At 46.0% G+C, this 24,765-nt stretch overlaps 1 protein-coding gene across 3 annotated transcripts; it reads right to left on the bottom strand.

Annotated features, from left to right (window-relative positions):
• LOC100192834 (uncharacterized) lies at window positions 1–24,104 on the bottom strand. Of its 3 annotated transcripts, none has more exons than XM_008673867.4 (3): window positions 23,246–24,104; window positions 1,285–1,425; window positions 1–1,188 (listed from the first exon to the last, which is right to left on the bottom strand). In XM_008673867.4, the coding sequence occupies exons 1-3, from the start codon at window positions 24,045–24,047 to the stop codon at window positions 275–277; spliced, it is 1,857 nt and encodes a 618-aa protein (XP_008672089.1). In that variant the 5' UTR covers window positions 24,048–24,104; the 3' UTR covers window positions 1–274. The 3 variants fall into 3 exon arrangements, with proteins under 3 accessions (XP_008672089.1, NP_001345514.1, NP_001131497.2); NM_001138025.2 differs by lacking the exon at window positions 23,246–24,104 and adding an exon at window positions 4,044–4,404 and having other exon boundaries at window positions 51–1,188; NM_001358585.1 differs by lacking the exon at window positions 23,246–24,104 and having other exon boundaries at window positions 48–1,188; window positions 1,285–4,413.
• Window positions 24,105–24,765: the final 661 nt, after the last annotated feature.

Genomic DNA, 24,765 nt, shown 5'->3' on the forward strand with positions numbered 1-24,765 from the left:
GACCGATATTAATTTTTAGTATGGTATTCGATTACGATTGGACTTAGATAAACATGATTTAACGTTATCTGTTACCCGTTACATTACAAATATGTGAACCAAACATCACATTAGTTCTTGTGCGAGCCAGCTTGCTAGTTTATAGAGGAATACGTGATCAAAGCCAGACCAAATGCTAACTCACAAAGCACTATGTACATACAGGAACGAATCTGGGAGTCGGAAGCCTGAGATTCGAGAGGCAAGGCACCCTATTATTGGCGAGTGAATCTTTTCAGGAACGAATTCTAGGACTCGGAAGCTTGAGATTCGAGAGCATGTTGACAGCGATTCTGATTTCCGGCCGGTGACGGCGATCCTGCTGGACACACAAGAGACCGACGAGCAGCACCCGCTCCATCTCGCCCTCGTCGAAGTCGCCGTTCAGCCGCCTATCAGCCATCTCGAGGACCGATCCCCTGCCGTAGTATTCCCGGACAGTGCTGATGAGGGTGTTGGAGAGGAGGCCTCCTGGGCCCGCCACCTCGGTCGGCATCAGGCCGGTGGCGATCTCCAACAGCAGCACTCCGAAGCTGTATATGTCGGACGCTGTGCTCGCCGTGTTGGTGCTCATGCATACGGGATCCATGTACGCCCTAGTCCCGATCATGACGGTGCCCTCGAGGGAAGAGCCATGTCCTGGATGGATCTGCCTCACGAGCCCGAAGTCGCCGAGCTTGGCCTCGAAGTCATCGTCCAGCATCACGTTGCTGGGCTTGATGTCGCGGTGCAGGATGGGGTTCTGGTCGCCGGTGTGGAGGTACTCTATGGCGGAGCCTATGCCGAGCACTATCCTGTACCTCTCAGGCCACGCCAGCAGGCGCTCTGACCTGTGGAGGTGCTCGTCGAGGCTCCTGTTCGTTACCAGCTCGTACACGAGCAGCAGCTCATTGCCGCCTTGACACCAGCCGACGAGCTTCACTAGGTTCCGGTGGCTGAGCCGGCCCAAGGTCATGATCTCGGTCACGTAGTCCTTCCGGGTCCGCGCCTCCATCTGCCTCGTCAGCCTCTTCACCGCCACCGGCGGCATGAGAGGGTCCGGCAGCTCACCTCTGTACACCTCCCCGAACTGGCCCGCGCCGAGCTTCCTGTCCTTGAAGAAGTTGCTGGTCGCTGCAGACAGCTCCTGGTACGAGAATTCCCTTGCAACTGGGACGACGAATAGAAAGATTTTTCGCTCCAAATTAATATGACTAGATGTTTAGTTTATTAGGGGATTATGAAGTTAAATGATAGGGTTATTACCTTGCAACTCTATCTTCATCGATGAGGCACGGGAATAATGTCTGTGCATGATAATCCAAAGTAGAGCAGCCACTAAAGCAGCAAATGACACACTCGCAACAGCTAAAAGTATTATCACCCAAAGTTCGAACTTAGGTGGATCTGTTAACACGGAAGGCAATAATGGCTATTAATTAGACAGTGAGACTTGAGCGACACCGAGCATTTGGTAGATCATCAACCAACTTCTTTTTGTAAATAAACGATATATAGAAATATCTCTGGTCGTCATTTGGTAGACCATCATAATCATCACTGGTAATAATTAGCATTTGGATCTAATTTATTTTCCCAAATTACTCATCTCTACAATTATGAACATATCTAAAGTAACATCTAAAATCTTCATCTAATTAAGGTAGATATTGATTCCATCTATCATGAAATATATCAAATCAACCTTCTAAATCCGTTTTCTCAATTACCTACATATTTGATAAGTAATCATTAGTGGGGAACAGATCTTCGTCTCGGCATATTAGGTCCAACAAAAAAAATTTAAAAAAAAAACTCAACAAAGGGGGTAATACAACTTTGGGTAGATAGTACTTCCTCCGTTTCGTTTTAGTTGTCGATAGACAGTGCAAAATTGAACTATCCAGCGACAACTAAAAAGAAACGGAGGGAGTAAGAAGAAAGCCCTTCTCACGCATGTTAATCATTACCTAGACATATTATCTCTTGCATATTAATTGTGAAACTGTGCTGAATGAAACTCTTCACTATGAGAGGCTGTTTTAACCAAGGTTTCATTTCTTTCATGATTATGTGGCAACTTAGAAATACAAATATGAAATCTACCACCGTGAAAGATTTATTTTCTTTTCCTTTTCTCTAAAAAGGGAGAGTTATTTTGAATATGTATTTGTATCTTGGCAAATAATATAACCTAACAGAGTCATGGATTGTTGCATCACAGACTGGTACATCTATATACTTATTAGTTGAAGTGTCTTGGTGTGCATTCATTCAAATTTAAGAATCATGTTTAATTTTGAATTCAAAAAGGGGAAACTAAATTTAAATAAAAAGAAAATAAAAAAGGAAGACTTCACCCTTCTCGCCCTTGGCCTTTCGGCCCGATCCAGCCACGGCCTGCACGCGCCCGCGTGTGCCCACATCCACACCCAGTGCCGCTGCGCCGTGGGCCCCGCCTGCTAGTAGCTGACCGCGCCCTCATTAAGCCTCCTCCCTCTCACTATTGCATGGACCCCGCTTGCCAACGCGGCGCTCTCGCGCGCGGAGGGCCTCGCCGCTGCCCCACGGACCCCTTCCGTCAATCGTCATGCCAGCCGATACACTGAGTAGGACTGGGCGTTCGCGTTTACTCGAAATTTTGGGTCGGGCTTTTTGGGTTTTTTATATTTCGGGTTTTCAACCGTAGAACCCGTACTCGTACCCGAAATTTTGGGTACCCGCAATTTCAGGTACCCGCAAATTCAGGTTTAGGTTTGGGTATAAGTTCGGGTACCCGTACTTGTATTCAAGGACGATTCCAAAGTCTTCGTCTCTGTCGTTGTGCACTGCCGCCTTTCCTCCGCCTGGGAGTAATTAAAGAACAAGAGGGGGATTTCACGGGGATCCGCCCTGATCTGGGTGGCTCTTTGGTCCACCATGCAGGGAGGGGGCCGGCACGTTCGTACGGTCCAGCGATAGCGACGACGAGCTCGAGTTGGAATTTTGTGAAGAAACTGGAATGAAGTTTCGCATAGCCAGCACTCAGCAGCGAGCTAGTAGTATTAACAATGCTGATCAAGGACTGGTGATATGCTAACGAATGGACCGAGCCAGTGACTGACGGAGGAGGAAGAACTGAGTAGGCTATCAACTGGGTGTGGCCCGTGGGCTGTGCCGCTGTTGGGCTAGCGGCTAGCGCTCGACCTGGCACGTGTTGTCTAATTTCGGGTAGAATGGGTACTTCGGGTACCGCGGGTGAATACCCGATTAGACCCAAACTTAGTTCAGGTATTCCATTTTGTTACACGTTAGAACTGTTCGGGTAACAGGTCTCAGACTAAACGGGTACGGGTTCGAGTATTTTGCGTAACGGACTTCGGGCTCAGGTTTTATGCCCGGTCCTAACGCTGAGCCACGAAACCACATGTCATATTCTTGTTCCCTCCACTCGCGACACGCACCACGTCGCGCGTACCGGGCAACCGCCCACGCCCAGCCCCTATTCAAACCACCCAGCACGTCCAACCGGATTTTTTGAATTTTAGCCCTTTTTTGAACAAATTTCATATTTAGTCTTCTAGATAAAGTATTTCTATTTTTAGACTCTTTGTTCAGCGTCATAGGGCGTGTTCGGCTGGCTGCAAGCCGACACTGTTGCAGCTGTTTGGACTGCTGCAGCTGCAATCCATAGAGAGAAAAATACTGTAGAAGCCGCAGCCGCAGCCGGATTGCAGCCGCAGCAAGCCGCAGCGAACAAGCTGATAGCTTATAGGCCGTGACACCGAGATAACACGACTCGACACCATAGTCCATAAAACTGAGGTATGGCGATGATATGGCCGAGCTCGGCGCCACGATTCACGAGGTTGAGCTCCTGTCTTCTGATTCTAGCGAGATTTTCTTGCATCCTGTTTGCTGCTTCGCCTTTGCACACCGAGCGACCTTTTCTAGGTGAGCTAGATAGCTGTTCGCAAATCTCCTAGGATTTCCAAAATAAATCTTGGCAAATCTATTCGGATTTCCAAAAACAGCTAGGCACTTACTAGGAACCGGCTCTCCCGTCCCGTTGGCTGCTCGCTGCTGCCTCGCCACTAACGCGGTGCGGGCACCAGCCGCGTCCACCGGCGCTGAAGTAGCCACTAACGCGGACGCGGTGCTGGCACCGGCCGCGTACACCGGCGCTGAAGTGCCCTTCTGCTTCCGTAGTCCAGCATCAGCGCGCGAGATCTGGTGGCTGGACGAAGCAGCGATGCCGGCGGCATGGACTCAGACTATCGATCCGCTCCTCCTCGACGTTGAACGTGGCGCTCTCGTCGTCGCGCATCACGAATTCCATGTTGAAGGAGACGGCGGCGTATGCCGACAAGACAAAATGGGTGTGGTGGCTGCGGTCACGGGTATGCGATGGGCGCCAGCGACCATACCGCCGCACAGGTACTTGAGAAAGCTGAAGGACTTCATGACGCGACGCAAACCGGTTGAAATATCCATTAATGATCGACCGTGAACAGTTAAATATTTATTACTACACATTATCTTCTACGAGATAATAGAAATAAATATATATGTCTATGTATTTTTTATTTTAGAAAGTAGACAAAAAAATAGTAGACAACATATCTTCTCACATGTAAGCGGTTGGTGACTGACGCAAATAAGCTGATCCTAGAAAAGCATAGCGTTTTTCCGTAAAGTACAAATTCAGAAGTAAGGAAAACCTACCGGCGGGAGATGGGAGCTCGGCACCATGAATCATGGTGTCGAGCTCAGCCACATAAGCGCCAGGGCCGTTCCTGACCGTTTGGGGGCCTGAGGCGAAACCCAATAGGGAGGCCCTATCTACCCATGTATATATATATATAATTATAAACACATACTTTCTTCATTCTAATTTATAATTTATTTAACTTTTTACCATAAGTTTGATCAGCTCGTCTTATTCAAAAAAATATTTATCATTAATTTTTACTGTAATATCGTTTAGTATATAATATACTTTAAGTATGGCTTCGAATTTTTCATTTTTCGCAAAAACTCTGAATAAGACGAGTCAATCAAACTTGCCACAAAAAAGTCAAACGAATTATAAATGAGGACAATGGAGTATTATTTATCACTATCTTAATGGGCTGATAAAAAATAAAAGCAAATTAAACTAACTAAAAACAAATAAAGGTACCACGAATATCTTTTAGGTAAGCAGGAATTTTACCTTCTAGGCGGGCAGCGTCAGGCAACATGACACGCAAACGGCTGCGGCGCGTGGCCGGACACGTCGGCACAGTGGCAAGAGCAGGCCGATCAGGCGATCACCGATCGCCAAGGCGGGGCCGGGCAGGTGCTAGGCGGAGGCGGCATGACCGCGATCCAACTTCCAGTCCAAAAGAGCAACACGATATTTGTGTAATTGTGTTCGATAAGCAGACGCAGTCATCCAGTGGAAAACGGGCTGACGAGCAAAGCAGGTGTCTATGTTTTTTAGAGGGTGGGGCCCCATGTCTTTGGGGGCCCAGTGCCGTGGCACCCCCGGCAACCCCCCAGGTCCGGCCCTGATAAGCGCCAGTGCGGCACGGGAGTCCAGCGCATCAGTAACCTCGGTGCCTTAGGTCATGGCGTCGTCCCGTGTTATCTTGGCACCAAGGTATATGACGCCGAGCAAAGGGTCTAAAAACGACATTAAGTCGTCAAGGGGTCCAAGTGTGATTTTTTTTTGAAAAAAGTGCTAAATTGCAACAATTTCGGTGATCTCCCCTACATCCCAAGACCACGCCCCACTCTCCCCACGCACTGCCAGTCACCACGCCGCGCTCGAAGTCGCCCCTGCATGTCGGGGCTCCACATGTGCCGATGTGCCCGTTCTACATAGTATCCGGAGCATCGTCGCATCACGATCACATCGCCATGTCACGCTCAAAGAACTGTCGTCATCGTTCGCAGCACCACCTGGTCGAGCTCCACCCCGAGGTGAGAAACTATCGGCCAAACTCCCTCATTCACTCCCTTGTTCTCTTTTTTTCTTTGCACAGTCGCCGGTGCGGGACCACGACCGCAACTGCGTTGTTGTGTCGTGTCCCTCCGACCAACTGCTGGTGCCCGAAGTTCTCCCCATCCTTGTGCCACCACTGGCCATGGTCGTCGTGCCCAGCATTGCACATGAGCGGGAGGTGGACGAAAGCCCCGACATCCAGGGCCCACCTACAATCTCTCCACCCCCTCATGTACACGTGCATGGAGCCGCTGTCTGGTGGACCCCACCGGCAGAAAAGCCACCCCTTCACACACACTAGCGCCTGCGCAGACCCTACCATGTGGGACCCTTGTGTCATTCACTGTCCTCACGCCCCTGTTGGTGACATTGACTGGTGGGCCCGCCCAGTTGCGAGTGCCTTCCGCGCGAGCGCGTTGTCGCGGGATCATCCCCGACTAACCACATGTCTGCACACGATCGCTCCCCAAACCTTGACCCGCCCGATCCCTCGGATCCTCTGCGGCATCAGCCATGTAGCCCATCTTGTGGCAAGCCTCACCCAATGGGCTTTGGCCACGTCGCCCTAGTCACGCCTACACCTGCGAATTTTGCATAAAGGCCATACACCTCCCTAAAATTTTGTGCCTACACACTGAGTCTCAGGAAAATCCTCTACTAGCCCCTGAAAGCTAGGGTTAGTTACATTTTGGTCCTCGAAACTTTGAAACCTCATAACATTCACATAAAACTCCAAATGAAATGGGTCACATTGCATTGTCTTCATTGAAATTTTGTTTACATGTCAGCGACATGATTTTCTCCTATTTTAGTATTTCATTTAATAAAGATTTGCTAGTTTAATTGAACTAATTAGAGCCATGTTTATTGTCAGCGACAAACATTCTAACATGTGTCCTAACTTGGAAAAAATAGCAAGCCCTAGGTGCTAATAACAGGAGCAAATCATTCATTCTTTTCCTAATGCTTGTTGAACCATAAATGTGTGCTAAGTCATAAAATTAGTAGTTGACAAAATATTATTTTAAACTAGGGTTTTACCATGCTCTTCTAGAATTTATTCAAATGTAAGGTTTACTTTTATAATTTAGATTAGATCTAGAGTCTCATTTTTTGTTCATAACTAACACAATAAAAAGAAAGTGTGTGCATTAATTCATCCAAAGCTTATAAAATCCATGGTTATTGCAAAAACCTTTTACCAAACACGAGTGTTCTATTGCATATGCTTGGTGTATAGTTCTTTTACTTTTATCCAAGTGTACTAAATGCATGTTTGTGTCACGTAAACAACGAGTAGTCTGTTGTTTTCGCAAGAGGAGCAGGTGACGATCCTAAGCAGCAGTTTGGTGAAGGCAAGTGTTCTCTGACCTACTTATGTCCTACATCACATGAAAACTAAAAACTTACATTCCCGCACAACATGATCTAACCTAAGGATTAACTAGCTTTCTATTTACCCTATTCTTCTTTACATTTTGGGTTGGGATGTGATGATTAGCATTAATGCTAGTGCTTGAACTTAATCAATGAACATGATGAGATACATTTATTATACGATATTTCTAAGGTTTCATATATGGTTTTGGGAGATCAAGGAGACTCGGCTGCGTCCCGAGTACTTCTCCGTAAGTACCCGTTCGTTGAGTGACAACCCGGGAAAATAATGCGGCCATGGGATGGTATGAGACGTCCTTAGCTAATTAATTAGAGAAAACCAAGGTATAGTTTGCCTAGCCTGTGTGTCGCCAATGGGGGCTATGTAGTACTCTCTCCATCGAGGGTGGTTCGCCCCCTTGGGGAGGTTTACCATACTTACAACACTGGGGAAACCTAATAGGCAAATATATCTTCGGGGGAATCTTTGTAAAGACTACGTAGTGAGACCTTGCTAACTCACGTTAAAAGTGTTTAAGGGTTTGATCCGCCTGAGACAAAAGGGACCATGACTCATAGGTAAAGTGTGCGACCTCTGTAGAGTGTTAAGAAACTAGTATATTAGTTGTGTCATGGTTAAGAGCAGCCTTGGGATACTCTTTGATTTAAGATACAATGGTTACAATTATGATGATCATGTATATATGTACTGATATTTCCTCTATGAGGAGATATCCCATGGGTTGATAATCTTGAGATTAATGTTAAAGCCTAGCTTATATTGATGATAAATACTTGATGAAGTAATAGCAACATGCTAATAGCCTAACTACACATAAAGCTAGTCCACCTCAACCAAATGAGGCATTTGCTGAGTACATTGTTGTATACTCACCCTTGCTTTTCACATAAACACTAGGTTGCTCCCGTTGCAACCACTGCTCAGGCAAAGAAGGCATAGAGGTTGATCCCTAGAAGTTTCAAGACTTCGACGACTTTGAGGACTAGGCTAGAGTTATCCCCTAGTCAGATGTGTGTGGAAGCCTTTTTTAATTAGCTATGTTGCTGCTTAAGCACTTTGATCTCTATGAAGTCTATGACTATGTGGATGTCTTCGACATCAGTTTGTAATTCATTTAAATAATCTTTATGTTATTATGTTATTCGAGCACTCTGCAATGATGAATCGTTTATGTAATCGTTGTGTACGTGACTTTTGATCCTATCACGTACATGGTTCGTATTCAATTTGCCTTCTAAAACCAAGTATGACAAGGCTCCTTCTAAAAATAAAGAAGGAGCTATTTTTTCAAAATGAGCTTGAGATAGAGCTAAAGCTGATGATCCAAGAGTCATACCAAAGAGGGCCTTAGAGCAACTAACAACTAATGACTATTTTGGTGTCATGTCCAAAAGAAAATCTCTACTATATAAAACATCGGTTTTCATGATTCCTACATAAATGGGGATCCGAGTCATGGTTGTTGGCTCCAAACTCACATTCATATCCATGTAGCCAATGAAACACACGTGTTGTAGAGAAAAATGCAATAGGTTGGCAGATTGCACCCGCATAACCCTAAGAATAGGGGACCGTTCTCTGGTCTAATGGTAGCTCTAAACTAGTCCCCAGCAGTTCGATCCCTATTCAGCATTAAGGGGGTCCCTAAACTAAGTGACAAGCTAGTTACATAACTCAGATTTCATGATAACAATAGAAGCAAGAATCTCGAGTGGGGGTAGAAGGAATGTCATGTGTAACTTAAAGACATGGTAAAGAAATCGATACATAAGGATTGAACTGAGAGCAAACTCTTCCTTTGTTAATGGATACATGAGATCTATGCTGCAAACACTAGGAACCAGGTTTATCAGGGTGGCCCTCACCAAGCCTGACCAGGTTTATGAGGGCGGGCCTCACCGGACTGCACTATAGATAGATGATATCCTATTACAAAGAAAGAGTTCATTATCATGCTACCTTATGGGTATAAGGTACGAGGCCGACCTAACCATTCAAGCGACGTTGAGCATCAGACTCGAAGGTTAAATAGTGGCCCATACTGCCTCCGTGAGGGTCGAGGGCGGAGCTTGATAGTGACTGACGAAGGCGACCCCAAACGCCATGGAGCTGAGGTTGTCGTCGACGTGTTGGGTCTTGGTGCCGCTCTTGAAAGCCCACCAGTCCGTGTGGTAGGCCCCATGGGGCCCCTACAACCGGCAAGCCACCTCCGATGAGGTCAGGTTGATAAAAATGTTGCCCTTTCTAGCCTCATTCCTGAAATCTATTGGCAGGTAGAGGAAGTCATAATGCGACTTTCCCCTATCACTAAATGACAGAGGAGGGACAACTTTGGCCGGGAGGCGGAATGCATCCGCCCCATGTCCACTGGATGTTAGAGAAGCCACTCCATCAGCGGACTAGGGAAATCACACTCCAAATTCCCCCTACGTGGCACACCAAATGTCGGAGAGAAATTCTAGCCAGGTGGCGGAATGCATCCACCTAATCCTAAGAATAGGGGGCAACCTAGGGTTTGCCTGATGAGATGGACCAACACAAAAACACACAAGGGTTTATAGTGGTTCAGGCCGCCATAGCGTAATACTCTACTCCACTTGTGAGCTGTATAGCTGAGAGCTTGAGAAAGTCTAGAAGTGGTTGGAGATGTCTCCATGGGGATTCAAGTGAGTCTGTCCCCCAGGGGTTCTAGTCCCCAGTGCGCTTGAGTTTGTCTTCTTGCAACGCTTGTGCCCTCCCTTTTATAGCCCAAGGGGAGCACGTATAAGGGAGCTGGGCTCTGACAGGTGGGCCTAGGAATACTAAAAATATGAAGCATGGAGAGATGGATAGAGTTGGTGGAACAAGGTCTTCCCCTGCGGCGGGCAGGTATCCTCTCTTGGTCGCCATGAGGACTCCTCTGGCCGGACTCGTCTTCGCCCCGTCTTGTCAGCGTGTGGGTGAAGGCTCTAGCGTAGGATGTGGCGTAGACAGGCTCGTCGTCTTGCGTAGGGGAGTAGGTGGACTATGTGGTCCTTGTCCTCTCCATCCGTCTTTTCGCTTGGTGCTGTAATGGGAACAACAGGAGTCATGATGGAAGTTACCCACACGCCGCACGGTTAGAGATGGCAATGGGACCCGATCTCCGATTCCCCGCAGGAAATTCCCCTATTAGGGGACGGGTATGGGGCTAATTTAGTCCTCGTGGGGATCTAAATGGGGGAAATTTAATCCCCGTCGGGGGTTCGCGGGGACGGGGACGGGAAACCATCTCCCATCCCTGTTCCCCGTGTACCCGCCACACGAAACGTTTTTATCCAAGTTAGTCAATTTACTTGTTAAAATTATAATAAAAACTCAGTGCATGGCAACACTCTTTTCATCAAAGCAACTCTTCTTATCTTAAGAAGACCCCTATCGCTTCTTCTTTGATCAATAAGCACTGGACTTTCCGCCTTGATCGTAGTAGTATGCTGAAGCAGCTCAAGATAAAAGCCCTGTTTAGCCATGGTCAGATCTCAATGTTATAAAATAGCAAATTAAACTCTAAAGTAGATGTGTCTTGTAATTTACAATCATGTTTGTTAAATTTGTATTAATTTGATACAATCAATTTAAATTTATCTTTAAATATTGTCCTTCTAGCGGGACAGATTCCCCACGGGGTTCCCCAAGGGGATAAATTCCCTGACGGAAATGGGGATGGGAGAAAAAGCTCCCACGTGAGCGTTCGCGGGGACGGGGACGGAGAATTTCTCTCCCCGTGGGGACGGGGAGGGGGAGCCATTCCCCGACGGGAAAATCCCTGTTGCCATCCCTACGCACAGTGGGTCAATGGTCTTCGTCTCGGTAACACGCGGGTTACTGGCACGCCTCAGGCCTTGTGTTCTGCACACGCCGCCTATATTTAATGCAGGGCACACGACACCTGCCACTGGTGTGAATAAGCGGGCATCCAACCCGTCTTTAATGCGAGCGGCCCCCAAGCTAGAGGCCCAGCTTTCGCGACACGCCTCGGGCCACGTGGCAGCACCGCACCCCCGCTTGGGCGAAGAGCAGTGGTTGGGGGCGCATGTAGATGTGCCAACCCCGGACCTCCCTTGGTTGAGGGTCCAGGAGGTACTTGTGGAGGTTCGGGTCCCATTCGTGATGGCCTTGACACGTGGCGACACCAGACCTCCCCTGCCCGGAGGTTCGAATGGCACACGTAGGGGTTCGGGACCGTCCCATGCGGGTCCGACCCCATACTGTAAATGCCAAACAAACCCGGCCGACGTAGGGGTTCAGATGGCACACGTAGGGGTTCGGGACCGTTGAACGAACTCAAACTTTAAGTTGGAGTAGACTGCTCGTCATCCCATGGCTATAGATAGCTTCAGGGTCCGTCTAGACCCATCAAAAGTGAGTACCCCATATTAAAGTACTATATATTTGTGTTTTATACTCTGTAATTCAACATAATTGAAAACCGTAGCAACATATGATCATCTAGCTGGTTGCTACTCAACGACACACAAGAAAAGGACATACGGACTGCGGACCGTGTTCGGACTAAACGGGTGGGGTGAGTTGGGGTGTCTAAGGCCATGTTTGGTTTCATTAGCCCTAGGACTAAACTTTAGTCCCTACTCTGTTTGGTTGTAGGGACTAATTAGATTCTGAGCACTACATAAAGTCTGAAATGCCCTTGCTTGTAACCGTTTAGCTCATGTGTACTAGCTAGCTCATGTGTAAAAAAACTGGGCAGTACATTTGTATGTAGCCGTGTAAAAAAATTGGGCAGTTAAAAAACTAGGTGGATAAGGGGCAGTACATTAGTATGTAGCCGTGTAAAAAAACTGGTCTGCGCGGACACTTGGGCACAAGGTTAGAAATAAGGGCAGCCTAGGGAAAATCAGATTTAGTCCCCTTTAGCTACCCTTTAAGGGACTAGAGACTAAATTGGTTTAGTCCCTTCTTTAATCTTTATGTTTGGTAAATTAGAGACTAAAAGGAACTAAATTGCAGGGACTAAAAATTAGCCCATGTAACCAAACACCCCTTAATTCTACGACCGAAAAAAAATGAACGAACAAAAATGAGAAATGATCGTATTGTGTGTCTGTGTCCGGAAGAAAATCGATAATCGACCGCACAGAAGAAAACGACATACTGCGGACCTTGTTCGGGAAAAAACACGGAATAAGCGGGGTGAGTTGGGCTGAAAGGCAGTGAATGATTGGGCCAGACTGTGCGTTGCAATCGAACCCCGTACGGATCAGACTATGTATTATCATTAGATGTACATCGTTTTAATTCGTATGAATGCAACCTCAATATATCTCACATTCGAACTCCGCACCTATTATTATTGTTATATATGAGTTGTTCTAACATGTATAAGCATACACCGTGTAAGTTTGGGTGATATATAAAGTGTAAAAAGCACAAATTGGACCGGAAAAAACCGGGACCTCTAATGTCTATCAGTCTATGTAGTCAAGAGACAGTGGATGAGAAAAATATAAAAAAATTATATCTTTAATACTACCTTTGTCTTTAAATATTTATCATCCGCTAACTTATCTATATTATATAATTCTATACTATATTTAAAGCACCAGTTTCAACGATCGTCCCACGTCATATTTTTACAAATAACCCCTTACAACTATTTCAAATTAACCCGTTGCACGTCTATAGATGGCCAAACGGTGGCCTGGCATGGGCCAGACACCCGCGGGTCACAACTCTGGCCCAGGCACGTCATGCCCTGATAGAAGAAGGGCGGGAGACAATGTGTGAAGTTATCCAACCAGTAGAACATCATGCTCAGATGTTTTTAATATTTAATATAAATTGTATATATGTATATACGTTTTTTGTAAAATAAAAAAATATATAATTGTGTCAGGCCGGGCCAGCACTACGGGCCGAGGCTACAGCCTAAGCACGGCACGACGTTCCTGGCTCTTGCAAGCATTAGGTCGTTTCTGAGACCACATTGGCGCAATGGACTCCATGGTGTTTGAGGTTGCTGAATTGAATGTAGCAACAATGATTTGTCACACTAATAGTAAAATAAAAGGTTATTTGTTGGTTTTAAACGTTAGTAATTGATACGAAGTAGCATAATTTACATGGAGCGCATCCAGTTTTTATTGATGCCTTACTTTAGCAATCACTCCATATTTTGATCTATCTTTTTTATAAGTATGAGTTCATGTGACTTATTTTAGAAACTTGAGCTTACAAAGTTTCTCTTATTTGGTCTCTGTATGATGGAATTATGTCATTTTTTAATCTATGTTCGTTCAGTCGGTCGTTGTGAACTCTCTTCTAATCGCCCACTTCATTGGTCGTATTGTACCAATACATATTGGATGGAGTAAACAATAACATCAGTTAGCCAAATCAAAAAATATTATACGGAGAGCGAAGACAATCAATAAAAATTTTTGAAATTTTTTTTGTGGATAGTTTACATAGGTATTGTTGTAAGTCGTCGCAATGCACGGACAACCGACTAGTATACTTAAAGCACTAGTTTCAACGATCGTCTCGCGTCATCTTTTTACAAATAACCCCTCACAGCTAGTTCAAATTAACCCACACGCCTATAGATGGCCAAACGGCGGCCCGGCACGGGCCAGACGCCCGCGGGCCACAACTCTGGCCCAGGCACGTCATGTTGGCCTGCTGCCGGGCAAGCCCGTTAGCCCATTTGTTTAAATTAGCGTAAAATGTTAAAGAACAGTGCAACAGGTGGGGTTTGAACCCATGTCCGGATGGAAGAGAGGCGGTAGACACTGGGTAAAGCTTTCTAACCAGTAGAACATCATGCTCAAATATTTTTAATATTAAATATAAATTATATATGTATATACGTTTTTTGTAAAAAAATATAATCGTGTCGGGCCAGACCAGCACTACGAGCCGAGGCTACAGCCCAAACACAACACGACGTTCTTGGCTCTTGCAAGCATTAGGTCGTTTCTGAGACCACATTGGCGCAATAGACTCCATGGTGTTTGAGGTTGCTGAATTGGATGGAGCAATAATGATTTGTTGCACTAACAGTAAAATGAAAGGTTATTTGTTGATTTTAAACGTTAGTAATTGCTACGAAGTAGCATAATTTATATGGAGCACATCCAGTTTTTATTGATGCCTGACTTTAGCCATCACTCCATATTTTGATCTATCTTTTTTATAAGTTTAAGTTCATATCACTTATTTTAGAAACTTGAACTCACAAACTTTCTCTTATTTGGTCTCTGTATGGTGGAATTATGTCATTTTATAATCTTTGTCCGTTCAGTCAGTCGTTGTGAACTCTCTTCTAATCTCTCACTTCATTGGCTGCGTTGTACCAAGACATATTGGATGGAGTAAACAATAACATCAGTTAGCAAAATCAAAAAATATTATACGAAGAGCGGAGACAATCAATAAAAAATCTTGAATTTTTTATGGATAGTTTATATTGGTATTATTGTAAACCGTCACAACGCACGAACAACCGACTTGTTTTTAACTAAACACAACAAATAAAAAGAATGATGAGAGTATTAAATACAGATATAGTTTATGTACAGAAAAAAATTCTACTCCCTATAATTAGAAATATTAATTAACAATATTACTTCTCGCGAGTTATTTTATGAAAAACACTTGGATAAGGTTTAAGACCGACCAAGAGTCGTATATAAGGAGCGCTATTTGTCACCTAAGTAATAAATACATTCAATCGAGTTAGTCACCGTATTTAAATTTTGCAAAATCCACCCAACTAGATCACTCCCATATTTATAATATATACTATATTTACTAAACAAATTGTACTTAGACTTTTCACACCATCAAAATTAACAGTTCAGATCATAGGATCATTCATTCTCACTTAAGACTCAAATCCAATAAATAATTTGGATATCTCTCATCCTTCCCCTCTCACCCGCGATCCTACCGCTCCCCCTCCCACGCGTCCCCACCGCCGTCGACGGTGGCAACCGGCAACCCCTCAAATTGTGTCGCCGCCGTTCATTGCTCCCATCCTTTCCATTTTAAGTTTGAACCTACAAAATAAATTTTCTCTGGCACCAATCTAATGATGTAATGTTCTGAATGTCGTCGGATCACATTTGTACCGTGTGTAACTTATCCCATTTCATCTTTTTTACACTTATAATAGACGTACGCCTATTTAAATTGAGTCAATCTGATATCATATGTATCCATATAATTCATACTCCTTCCCTCCGTTCTAATTTATAGTTCTAATTTATAATCCGTTTAACTTTTTAACATCAAGTTTAAGTTTCTTCTTATTTTAAAAAATTATAATTATTATTAACTTTTACTGTAATAACATTTAACATGTAATATACTTTAGGTATATGGCTTTGAATTTTTTGTTTGTTCAAAAAAATGAATAAGACGAACCGATTAAGGTTGGCACAAAAAAGTTAAACAAATTATAAATTAATACCGAGGAAGTATTTGATTAACTTTTTATTATCCTAGCATTTATTATGAGTCTTATTTATTTGATTTAAATATGGCAAAGTTTAATTAAATCCAAAAAATATAGTTTATTATTTTATTTATCGGTCAAATCTAAGCGCCAACTATCCGTTTTCTCTGTTCCGTTCTGTGTCTCCCGTCTGTTTCAAATCCCAATTTTATTTTCTGATTTTGATACAAGATTTTTCATGGTGACTTCCGTTTCCGTCATTATTTTACTCGGGTTCTCATTTTTTCACCGGGCCATTATTCACGTTCTACTAACAAATAGTAAATATTAAAAACTAAACAATATTGTGGGTTTTAACCCTTAACCTTTTCTATGAGAAACAAAGATTTCTATCACTAAAATTAATTGTCGGTGTTTTGAAGCTCCGCTCTGATAAGTAAATTTCTATGCGCGCGTCCTAGACTCCAGATGATGTGCTCGGTGGGTGCAAGGTTTATACTGGTTCCGGTAAAAGTCCCAACATTCAATCTTCGGTGGCTCGCCCTACCAGCACCTTTGTTAGTTGATGCTTGTAGTAGGGGTTACAAGTAGGTTATAAGCGGGCGAGAGGGGGAAGAAGAGCTCCCAAGTCTCTTATGTGCGGGTGGACCTAAAAGTCGTCCTATACTAAGCCTTGGCTCTGACTTGCAGGTCTTCGGATCTCGTGTGTGTCATCGCCTTCTGTCGAGCGTCGTGGTTCTGAGAGTCGAATCCCTTGGGTCCCACCCCCTTGTCTTATGACTAACCTCCTCCTTATATAGGTCAAGGTGGGGGGTCAACCGTCAGTGGCTGCCTCGAGAAGGAGCCACTATATCATGGTAAAACCAAGTGTTTTATCCTGGTGAGGTCGTGTTGTCTGTATACGTCTTGGTCGCCTGGTCGTCTCTGCTCGTGCTCATTATGGCAGACGACATGGGGCCCTTCTGGGGATAGATATCCCCCGGGCCACCACAACCCGAAGACGTTTCGTGGGCCATCCGAAAGGCCCTTGGTGGGCCTCGGTCGAACGTGAGTCGTTGGAGTCCGAGGAAGGTGTAGGTGCACGTATGTGAGAAACCAGTCGCGTCTTGTAAGTGCAGCGCGCGGAAATCGGTGGACGGCTCATTTGACTGTAGCCCAATGCGACGAGAGGCAAAACAAGCACAACGTGTAGATCGTGGACTCGTAGTAGTTTCTCTTTAACCCCAATTCAGTCAGCAATAAGGCTGAAGGGGGGAGCCTACGAAATCGAGATAGACACCCATAAACCTCATCTTCTTCCTCTAGACTTCCCCTATACTTCAGAGAGAACTCAACCGCACACAGACAGAAACCACAAGACGCAGGGTACTACGCCACCGAGTGGCCAACCTGAGCAATCGCTTGTGTCTCCGACGTGCTCTTCACGTACCATCGAGTTGCGATCGTCATCGCCTTTCACAGAAAAGCGCTACGCGGCCAACTCCGTAGCGTGTTGTCAGTATTAAAACCGACAACCATGGCACCATCATTACTACCTCTACGCCACGTCGACCCCTGGCCTCTATAGCCTAGGTATCGGTGTGGCTCGTCATGTTGCGGACCCCGTAGATGGCCTGTGCGCTCAAGCCTAGTCTCGATTGGCCATGAGTGCGTCGCTGCCCGAGGGGCTCGTAGGTCATGAGTGCACTGCAGGCCGAGGGCCTTTCACATGTCATGAGTGGGAGGCAGACTAACCCGCTACTGTGGTTCGGTGACATGCGTAGTTAATGCGATCGGTCTCTTATGGCGGGTCAGTTTTGTACTAGGTAAGGAATCCACTCGAGTGGCTTCCCTTCGGTTCGCTCACCCCCCCCTCCGTCTAGCTCTGCCACGCTCGATTCGAGGCTCAGTGCCTCAGGGTTTATCCGGGGGTGTGCGCTTCTAGGGGAGATAGTTCCCTTATTGCCCCACTGATCGGTGGTCCCCAGTAGTCTAGAGGTCCTTATCCTGTGCACTATTTCTGGTTCAGATGTTATTTGCTCTCATGCGCTTTGACTTTTGTGCTTTAGGGTGCGTTTGATCCAAGTTCAGTTGGTAGGATTCGTGAGACTTTCCATTAGCCTTCGGGTGGCCAGTCAGTCGCTATAGGTAAAGTGTCCTTCCACTCTCTTTCGTTATTGGCATCGTGTGTCATCTTTTTGTCTTCCTAGAAACGGCAACCTATCGGAAGGCTGCACCGCTTGAACCCTTTGGGGATCCCTTGTTTGACCATGGACCATGGCGAGCGTCCTGCCTCGGAGTGTCCCCATTAGGGACGACCCAAGAGTCGCCCAACGCAGAAGGGTAGGCGCGTTCCTAGGAGCTTTTTTAATCTTTTTCATTGTTTTTTGGGAAACAGATGGTGTCTTCCTTGTGTCCTTTTTCGATCAGCGCACTTCTTGGCGCATCAGATCCATTGCCCATTGTATTAACGCAAACTTCCATAGTTCACGCATTAGGTGTTGAACCGTCGCTTCATCCTATATGTGGCATCGACAATCATGTCGCTTTATTGTGCCCTAAGTCTTTTTATAAACAGTTCCTCCAGGTGGCCTTGCCATACCTAGATCTGCCCTCTTTGTCGAAACAGGAGCAGTCACTTCCTGTCTATCCATGGATCCAGGCGAATATTCAAAAGAGGACCGTCCCCTGGTGCTAAGACCCCTTGTGCACGGATGATTGATTTGGGGTATGGGTTTTCCTTTTTTGCTACAGAATCCTCAGGATCCTGATTCTACTTTTACACTTTTCACGCCTCGCGCAACTAGGTGATTTTGATGGGCTAGAGGAAGGATTTCAGGACGCCTTTTTACCTAGGCGGGGTTCCCATTCTCTCGATGCAGACCCCATCGGATCTGTGGGGGAGTCTGGCCGCCGCCCATATTGCCCTTGAGGCTGTCGATGGTGAGGTGTTCAGTCTTCGCGCCCACTTAGAAGAGGCAGACTGTCGTGTTGCGGGTTAGTGGCGTATTTTCCCCTTATGGAGATTTCTCTTGAGTATTCTGACCACCCTTGTTTCCTTAGTTTCTCCCAAAGCTAGAGCTAGAGGTGTCGGGTCTTCGTGAGGGCGAGGATAGGGTTATTGCCCTTGTTCATGCCTAAAGCGCCATCTTGACGTCTCGAACCAAGTTCGCCAAGCTGTTCGATGTGGCGCTTGTCGCAATGCTGTCGGTGCACTGGCTTTCGTTCAATTCCGGTCGAGCTTCGAGCTTGGCATCGGTGACCTATCAAAGGATGTGGCTAGCGACGCTCTAGAGGACATGGAGGATGATTTTGGTGTGGCTACCAAGGTCGTGGTCAACCTCCTTCCACAGGAGGATGTTATCAATGGTTCCCCTTAGTCATAGCATGACCATAGGTCACTGCTATCGCAAGATCACTTGGACATGTCCTCAGCCTTGAGCCTTGTAATGCATGAATTCCTTTTGTCACTTATATTGGCCGCGGAGTGGGGACACCTTTTCTTTTCTTGTTCCTTTTCTAGCGCGCTTGAGGCTAACACAAAAATGGGCTTTGATGTATGTGCTTTGGAGCCCTGTTTGTAATTTCAACGATCTTCTGATCACACTCCATTTGGTGGCATCGAGGGCGACTGTACTGGGCTACGTTTGTATGTGTGCCTTTAGAAGCAGTGAGAACGTTGCATTGGGAGGAAGTGGGGAACTTGGTCGTGGTGTTGCGGGGTTGTGTTTCTGCCTAGGGTTCGTCGTGTCGTTGTTCGCGTGGAGGTGACCTCCTGGGTTGTTTGGTCCCCTTTTTTGGTATGCGAAGCATGCACCCGAGCCCCCTGTTCGTTATAGTGGATATATCCTAGGGGCGTGCCCATATTATCTACTACCCCTTCCCATGCATTCCGTTCATCGGAAGGGGAAGGATGAGTTGTACCATGCTTCCCTTCGACGATCGAGATCATAGCACTTCAGCGAGCTTCAAACGGCGATCCAAGTGAGGCCCTTTTTACGGAGCGAGCCCCTGAGTCCCCTGTTCGTTATAGCAGATCCGTTTAGGGGGACATGCCTCGTATTTTTTACTACACATTCCCACGCATCTCGTTCACCGGAAGGGGAAGGGCGAGTTGTACCATGCTTCCCTCAATCGTCGAGATCATGGCGCTCGACGAGCTTCAAACGGGTGATCCAAGTGAGGCCCCGACTCCTTTCACATGATTTAGGCGCAGGGTCTGCTATGAATCGTCCTCATACTCTTAGGTGCCAACTCATATAGTTGTCATCCCTGTTCGATTGGATTTGATAGCTCGCTGCATCTCTTCGCGACAGACCATGAGTCAAACGTTCCCTAGGACTCAAACACAATTTAGAATTGCCCTTGGAGCTTGTGAGCTAGGGTCTTGGTCGTTGGGTGCTCACTTATTAATCACCCCTCGCTCTTTGGTTTTGGGAGCGGCCACGAACACTTGGTGGGATGGCCTTCAAACTCTAAGTTTTCAACCCAAGTCAGGCCTCCTCGCAGCGGGTGGTCAGCATGGGCTCACCGATTACTTCCCTGCAGGAGGAGATAGTATTATGAATTGAAAAGATAGGACAAGCCATCTTACCCAAGAATGGTCGCGTGGTGGTCAGGCCTTAGCGTCGTACGGTCGTTGCCTAGCACATGGGCCAGATCTAGGTGTCATCTAATTTTGGGGGAGGCGTTCTGTTCGACTCGAGCCTGTTCACCAAGGTCAGCAACATGTTAGTTTTGACACTTATTGCTTATCGGGGGTGTGCCTTTGATCCGACGATCGCATCTTGGTGGGTCGTCCACTCTCAATTTTGGGATGAGGTGCTGCTTGGCTTTGACTCCCTGTTTGTTTTCTAGGGTTCCACGTGCACCCCTCGTTCCATTGTAGGGCTGGGCAAAAAAACCTATAACCTGTAACCCGAACCCAGAATACCCGAACCCAAACCCAAAATACCCGAAACCCAAATTTTGTTCGGAAATTTCGGGTAGCAACTTGCAAAACCCGAATTTATTTCGGGTAATTCGGGTATCACAATCGGGTACCCGAAATACCCGAATTACCCAAACTTTCATGTGTCATGTACTCATGTCATGCTTAATTATTAATTTGTACATCTATAATTATATGTAAGTGTGCATAACTTGTGATTGTAGATTGCTTGTGTTTTATATGTCCATGTATATCATTATTCAAACTATATTTTTATACAAATTTAATAGGGTGTATGTGTTTTTATTAAGCCAACACAATAGTTTGGGTAGTTCGGGAATACCCGAACCCGAACCCGAAATTCCGGGTACCCAAATTTTCGGTATTGTAAAACCCATTGTAATTTCGAGTATCGATTCTCAAAACCCGAAATTTAAAATACCCGAATTACTCGACCTGAAATTTTTGGGTAACCCGAACGCCCACCCTTATTCCATTGCCCCCCTCACCTTGAGTTCCTGTCGCCGCCATCCATCCTCGGGTGATCATAGAATTCTGGAGACGCTCCTTCGTCGATCAAGGCCGCCTGGACGCACTTATTTCTAGTGGGCTCCTTCATGAGGGAGACTACCTGCTCCACGGCTCCGAAGAGGTTCCAGAACCGCCGACAGGCTTCGTGGTTTCATTCGTGCATTTCCATGAGCGGGGCTTCGCGATGCCCCCTCACCCTTTCTTAGTGGGGCTCCTTCACTACTACAAGATCCAGGTGCACCACCTCAACCCTAATGGGATTCAACATATGACTGCCTTCGTGGCTTTGTGTGATGGGTACCTCGAGACATCTCCCCATTTTTGCCTCTGGTGCCACTTTTTCTCAACTGAACTGCTTCACATGCGGTCGACGTCGGATGCCCCGGTGGAGGCAACGCAAATCGGCTACACATCTATCCATCTCCGAGGGGCTCAATCTAGAGGGTTTATTCTGTTGTGACTGTGTTCCTCCAACAAGGGCTAGCACGACTAGTGGTTCTATCTATGCAACCACGGGTCCTCGCTTGTTGCCGGTTGTGGTCTTCCTCCATTCTCGCGTGGAGCACCCCCTAAGGCTCCTCATAGCTGGATGTGGGGTGTCCTGACAACCATGGCACCATCATTACAACCTCTGCGCTAAGCCGAACTCTAGCCTTCGTAGTCTAGGTCTCGGCGTGGCTCGTCACGTTGCGGGACCTGTACATGGCCTGCACGCTCAGGCCATGTCTCGATAGGCCATGAGTACGTCGTAGCCCGAGGGGCTCGTAGGTCATGAGTGCGCTATAGGCCCGGGGGCTTCGCAAGTCATGAGTGGGAGGCAGACAGACCCTCTACTATGGCTCGGCCAGGCATAGTTAATGCGGTCGACCACTTATGGCGGGTCAGTTTTGGGCCAGGCGAGGAATCCAATCAAGTGGCTTCCCTTTGGTTTGTCCGACCCCCCTTTCTAGCTCTGCCACGTTCGACCTTAGGCTCGGTGCCTTGGGGTTTGTCCGGGGGCAGATGCTTCTAGCGGAGACAGTTACCTTATTCCCCCGTTGACCGGTGGTCCTCAGTAGTCTAGAGGTCCTTATCCCGTGCGCTCTCTCTTACCAGTGGGCCCTAGGGGCCTGGGGATCTTTTCCCAACATTGATGCATTTACAGTTTTAATTACGATCAAAAGTTGTCATATATTAGATTTCAATTAAACCTATGGTCAAACTAATGAAATGGTGAACTAAGATCTTGACTTCTAGCTAATGAAATGGTCAAACTAATGAAATGGAATTTAAAAATAAAGGCTAAGAGCATCTCCATGTGACTAGCCAAATAACTTGACAAACTAAATTTTGGCTACTCAACAGCAAAATAACTCTCCAACAGATTAGATATCTAACTCGCCAAGCTATCCGGTGCTCTAAATTAATTCTCTCACTAGCTAAATTTGGTTAGCCAAACTAGATAAATAGTCGGTCTGAGTGAGATGTTACATATATAGTGTAATCTTTATAAAAAGGTAAATAGAGAGTCAAATAAAGATTAAAAAATAAGGAGTCTTTTGGAGATGCTCTAAGCTTTGTTTGACACCTTACCTCATAACTCTTATTAGGTAAAGAGAGTACAACAGTAAGACTTTATATTAATTCACGTCCGAATTTTTAGATGATTTTAGACAACAGCGGTGTCTAACCAAATCATACAAGTAAATTACTATATTTTATAATTTATCTTTGTATAATAATAAATCAAAATCTTGTGTTTGTCTAATTATAAAAAATTATAAATTATAAACTATTTTTGTGCCAACTAAGATTATATTTTGTCGAATTTGTAATTTTGTCTAAAGAGTTCTTTTATTCTCGTAACTAAAAAAATATATTTTATACCTATATAAGTTGTAACGTGTTGAATCTATAAATATAGTATAAAATATATGCAATAAGTGTCGTTTGAATAAAAAACTAAAATTCAGATATCTGAGTTTTAGGAAATCTCGTACTAATTACCTCTTGAGTTGAAGGACCAAGACAAGAGCTGGTGCGACTCGACGTGATTGCCGGTGGCCGCCGAAAACCCGATGGTGGCATACTGTGGCACTCCGGCGGCTTTAAGGTCGACCGACGTTTCGAGGTCATGAACATCTCCGTTGGCCAGCCGGAGGCTAACGGATAAAACCTTGGAGCTGCCATCGTAGTTGACGCCTGCCGACATGGTACCAGAGAGCGGGTTTGGGAAATCTTGTCCCAGCGACTTGTAAACGACGATGGAGGTGATGTTGTTGACGTCGATGCCAAAATGGTCAATGGCGTCCTGGGGATCCCATATGTTCCTGTTTGTGTCGAACTCTACGCCGACAGTCGACAGCGGCGGTGGAGTGATGTTGCTGATGAGCCCGAGAAAACCACCGCCTGAGTCTAGCGGCACGGCTGAGCGGAAGGACCCGATGAAGAAGGCCATGCCATCCGCACGGTTGTAGGTACGCTCGCCGCTGATGGCGAACGAGAAGTTGGTGGTGAAGCTTGCTCTCCTGCCGGTGCGGTGATCCCACAGGCGCACCGGCTGCGGGTAGGCCACACCGCCGGTGCTCCAGGTGTCATTCATATTTGTAAGGTTAATGATTCCGTCGCCGGCGATAGAGTTGCCGAGGTACGTGAGATTTGCTCGGTCGAGGTCGCCCGGGTTGGAGAAGTCGTAGCTGAAAGACAGCGCGATGGTGTGGGGAGCCATGAGCAACAGGTAGTAGACGACGGGCTGGTAGATGAGGAACAGGAGATAGCAGGCTCTTGCTGGATAGTAGCAGTAGGCCATGCCTGCACCTCACTCCTAGCTGCAGGTATGTGTAGTAATGTTGCAAGAGATGTGGTAGAGCTGGCCATGTATTTATGGAGGACGTACAGGAGGAAGAACTGGTCTTGGAGGAGGAATTGTTCTTGATGGAATCATGGAACAGAAAGAGATTTCCAACCTCTAGCATTTAATACCGGTACTATTTTTCTATACTATACTTAAAGCACTAATTTCAACGGTCATCCCGTGTCATCTTTTTACAAATAATCTCTCACAGTTATTTCAAATTAATCCGTTGCACGCCTATAGATAGCCAAACGGCGGCCCGGCACGTCATGCCGACCTGCTGACTGTGCCGGGCCAACCCGTCGAAACGGTGCAAGAGGTGGGGTTTGAACCCATGCTCTGGTGGAAGAAGGGCAGAAGACACTAGGTAAAACTGTCTAACCAATAGAATATCATGCTCGGATGTTTTTAATATTGAATATAAATTATATATATATATGTTTTTTGTAAAATAAAAAAATATATAATCGTGTCGGGCCGGACCAGCAATACAGGCCGAGGCTACAGCCCAAGCACGACACGACGTTCTTGGCTCTTGCAACCATTAGGTCGTTTCTGAGACCACATTGGCGCAATGGACTCCATGGTGTTTGACGTTGCTGAATTGGATGAAGCAACAATGATTTGTCACACTAACAGTAAAAATGAAAGGTTATTTGTTGGTTTTAAATGT

The sequence above is a fragment of the Zea mays genome, chromosome 3 (assembly GCF_902167145.1).
Source record: "Zea mays cultivar B73 chromosome 3, Zm-B73-REFERENCE-NAM-5.0, whole genome shotgun sequence".
In the NCBI taxonomy this organism is placed as follows: Eukaryota; Viridiplantae; Streptophyta; class Magnoliopsida; order Poales; family Poaceae; genus Zea; species Zea mays.

Coding starts and splice junctions, on each gene's coding strand:
- LOC100192834 (XM_008673867.4), bottom strand. CDS start 24,047: ATGGCCTACTGCTACTATCCAGCAAGAGCCTGCTATCTCCTGTTCCTC. Junction 1,426..23,245: donor TTGGTCCTTCAACTCAAGAG/GTAATTAGTACG, acceptor CCGTGTTAACAG/ATCCACCTAAGTTCGAACTT. Junction 1,189..1,284: donor GATGAAGATAGAGTTGCAAG/GTAATAACCCTA, acceptor TCGTCGTCCCAG/TTGCAAGGGAATTCTCGTAC.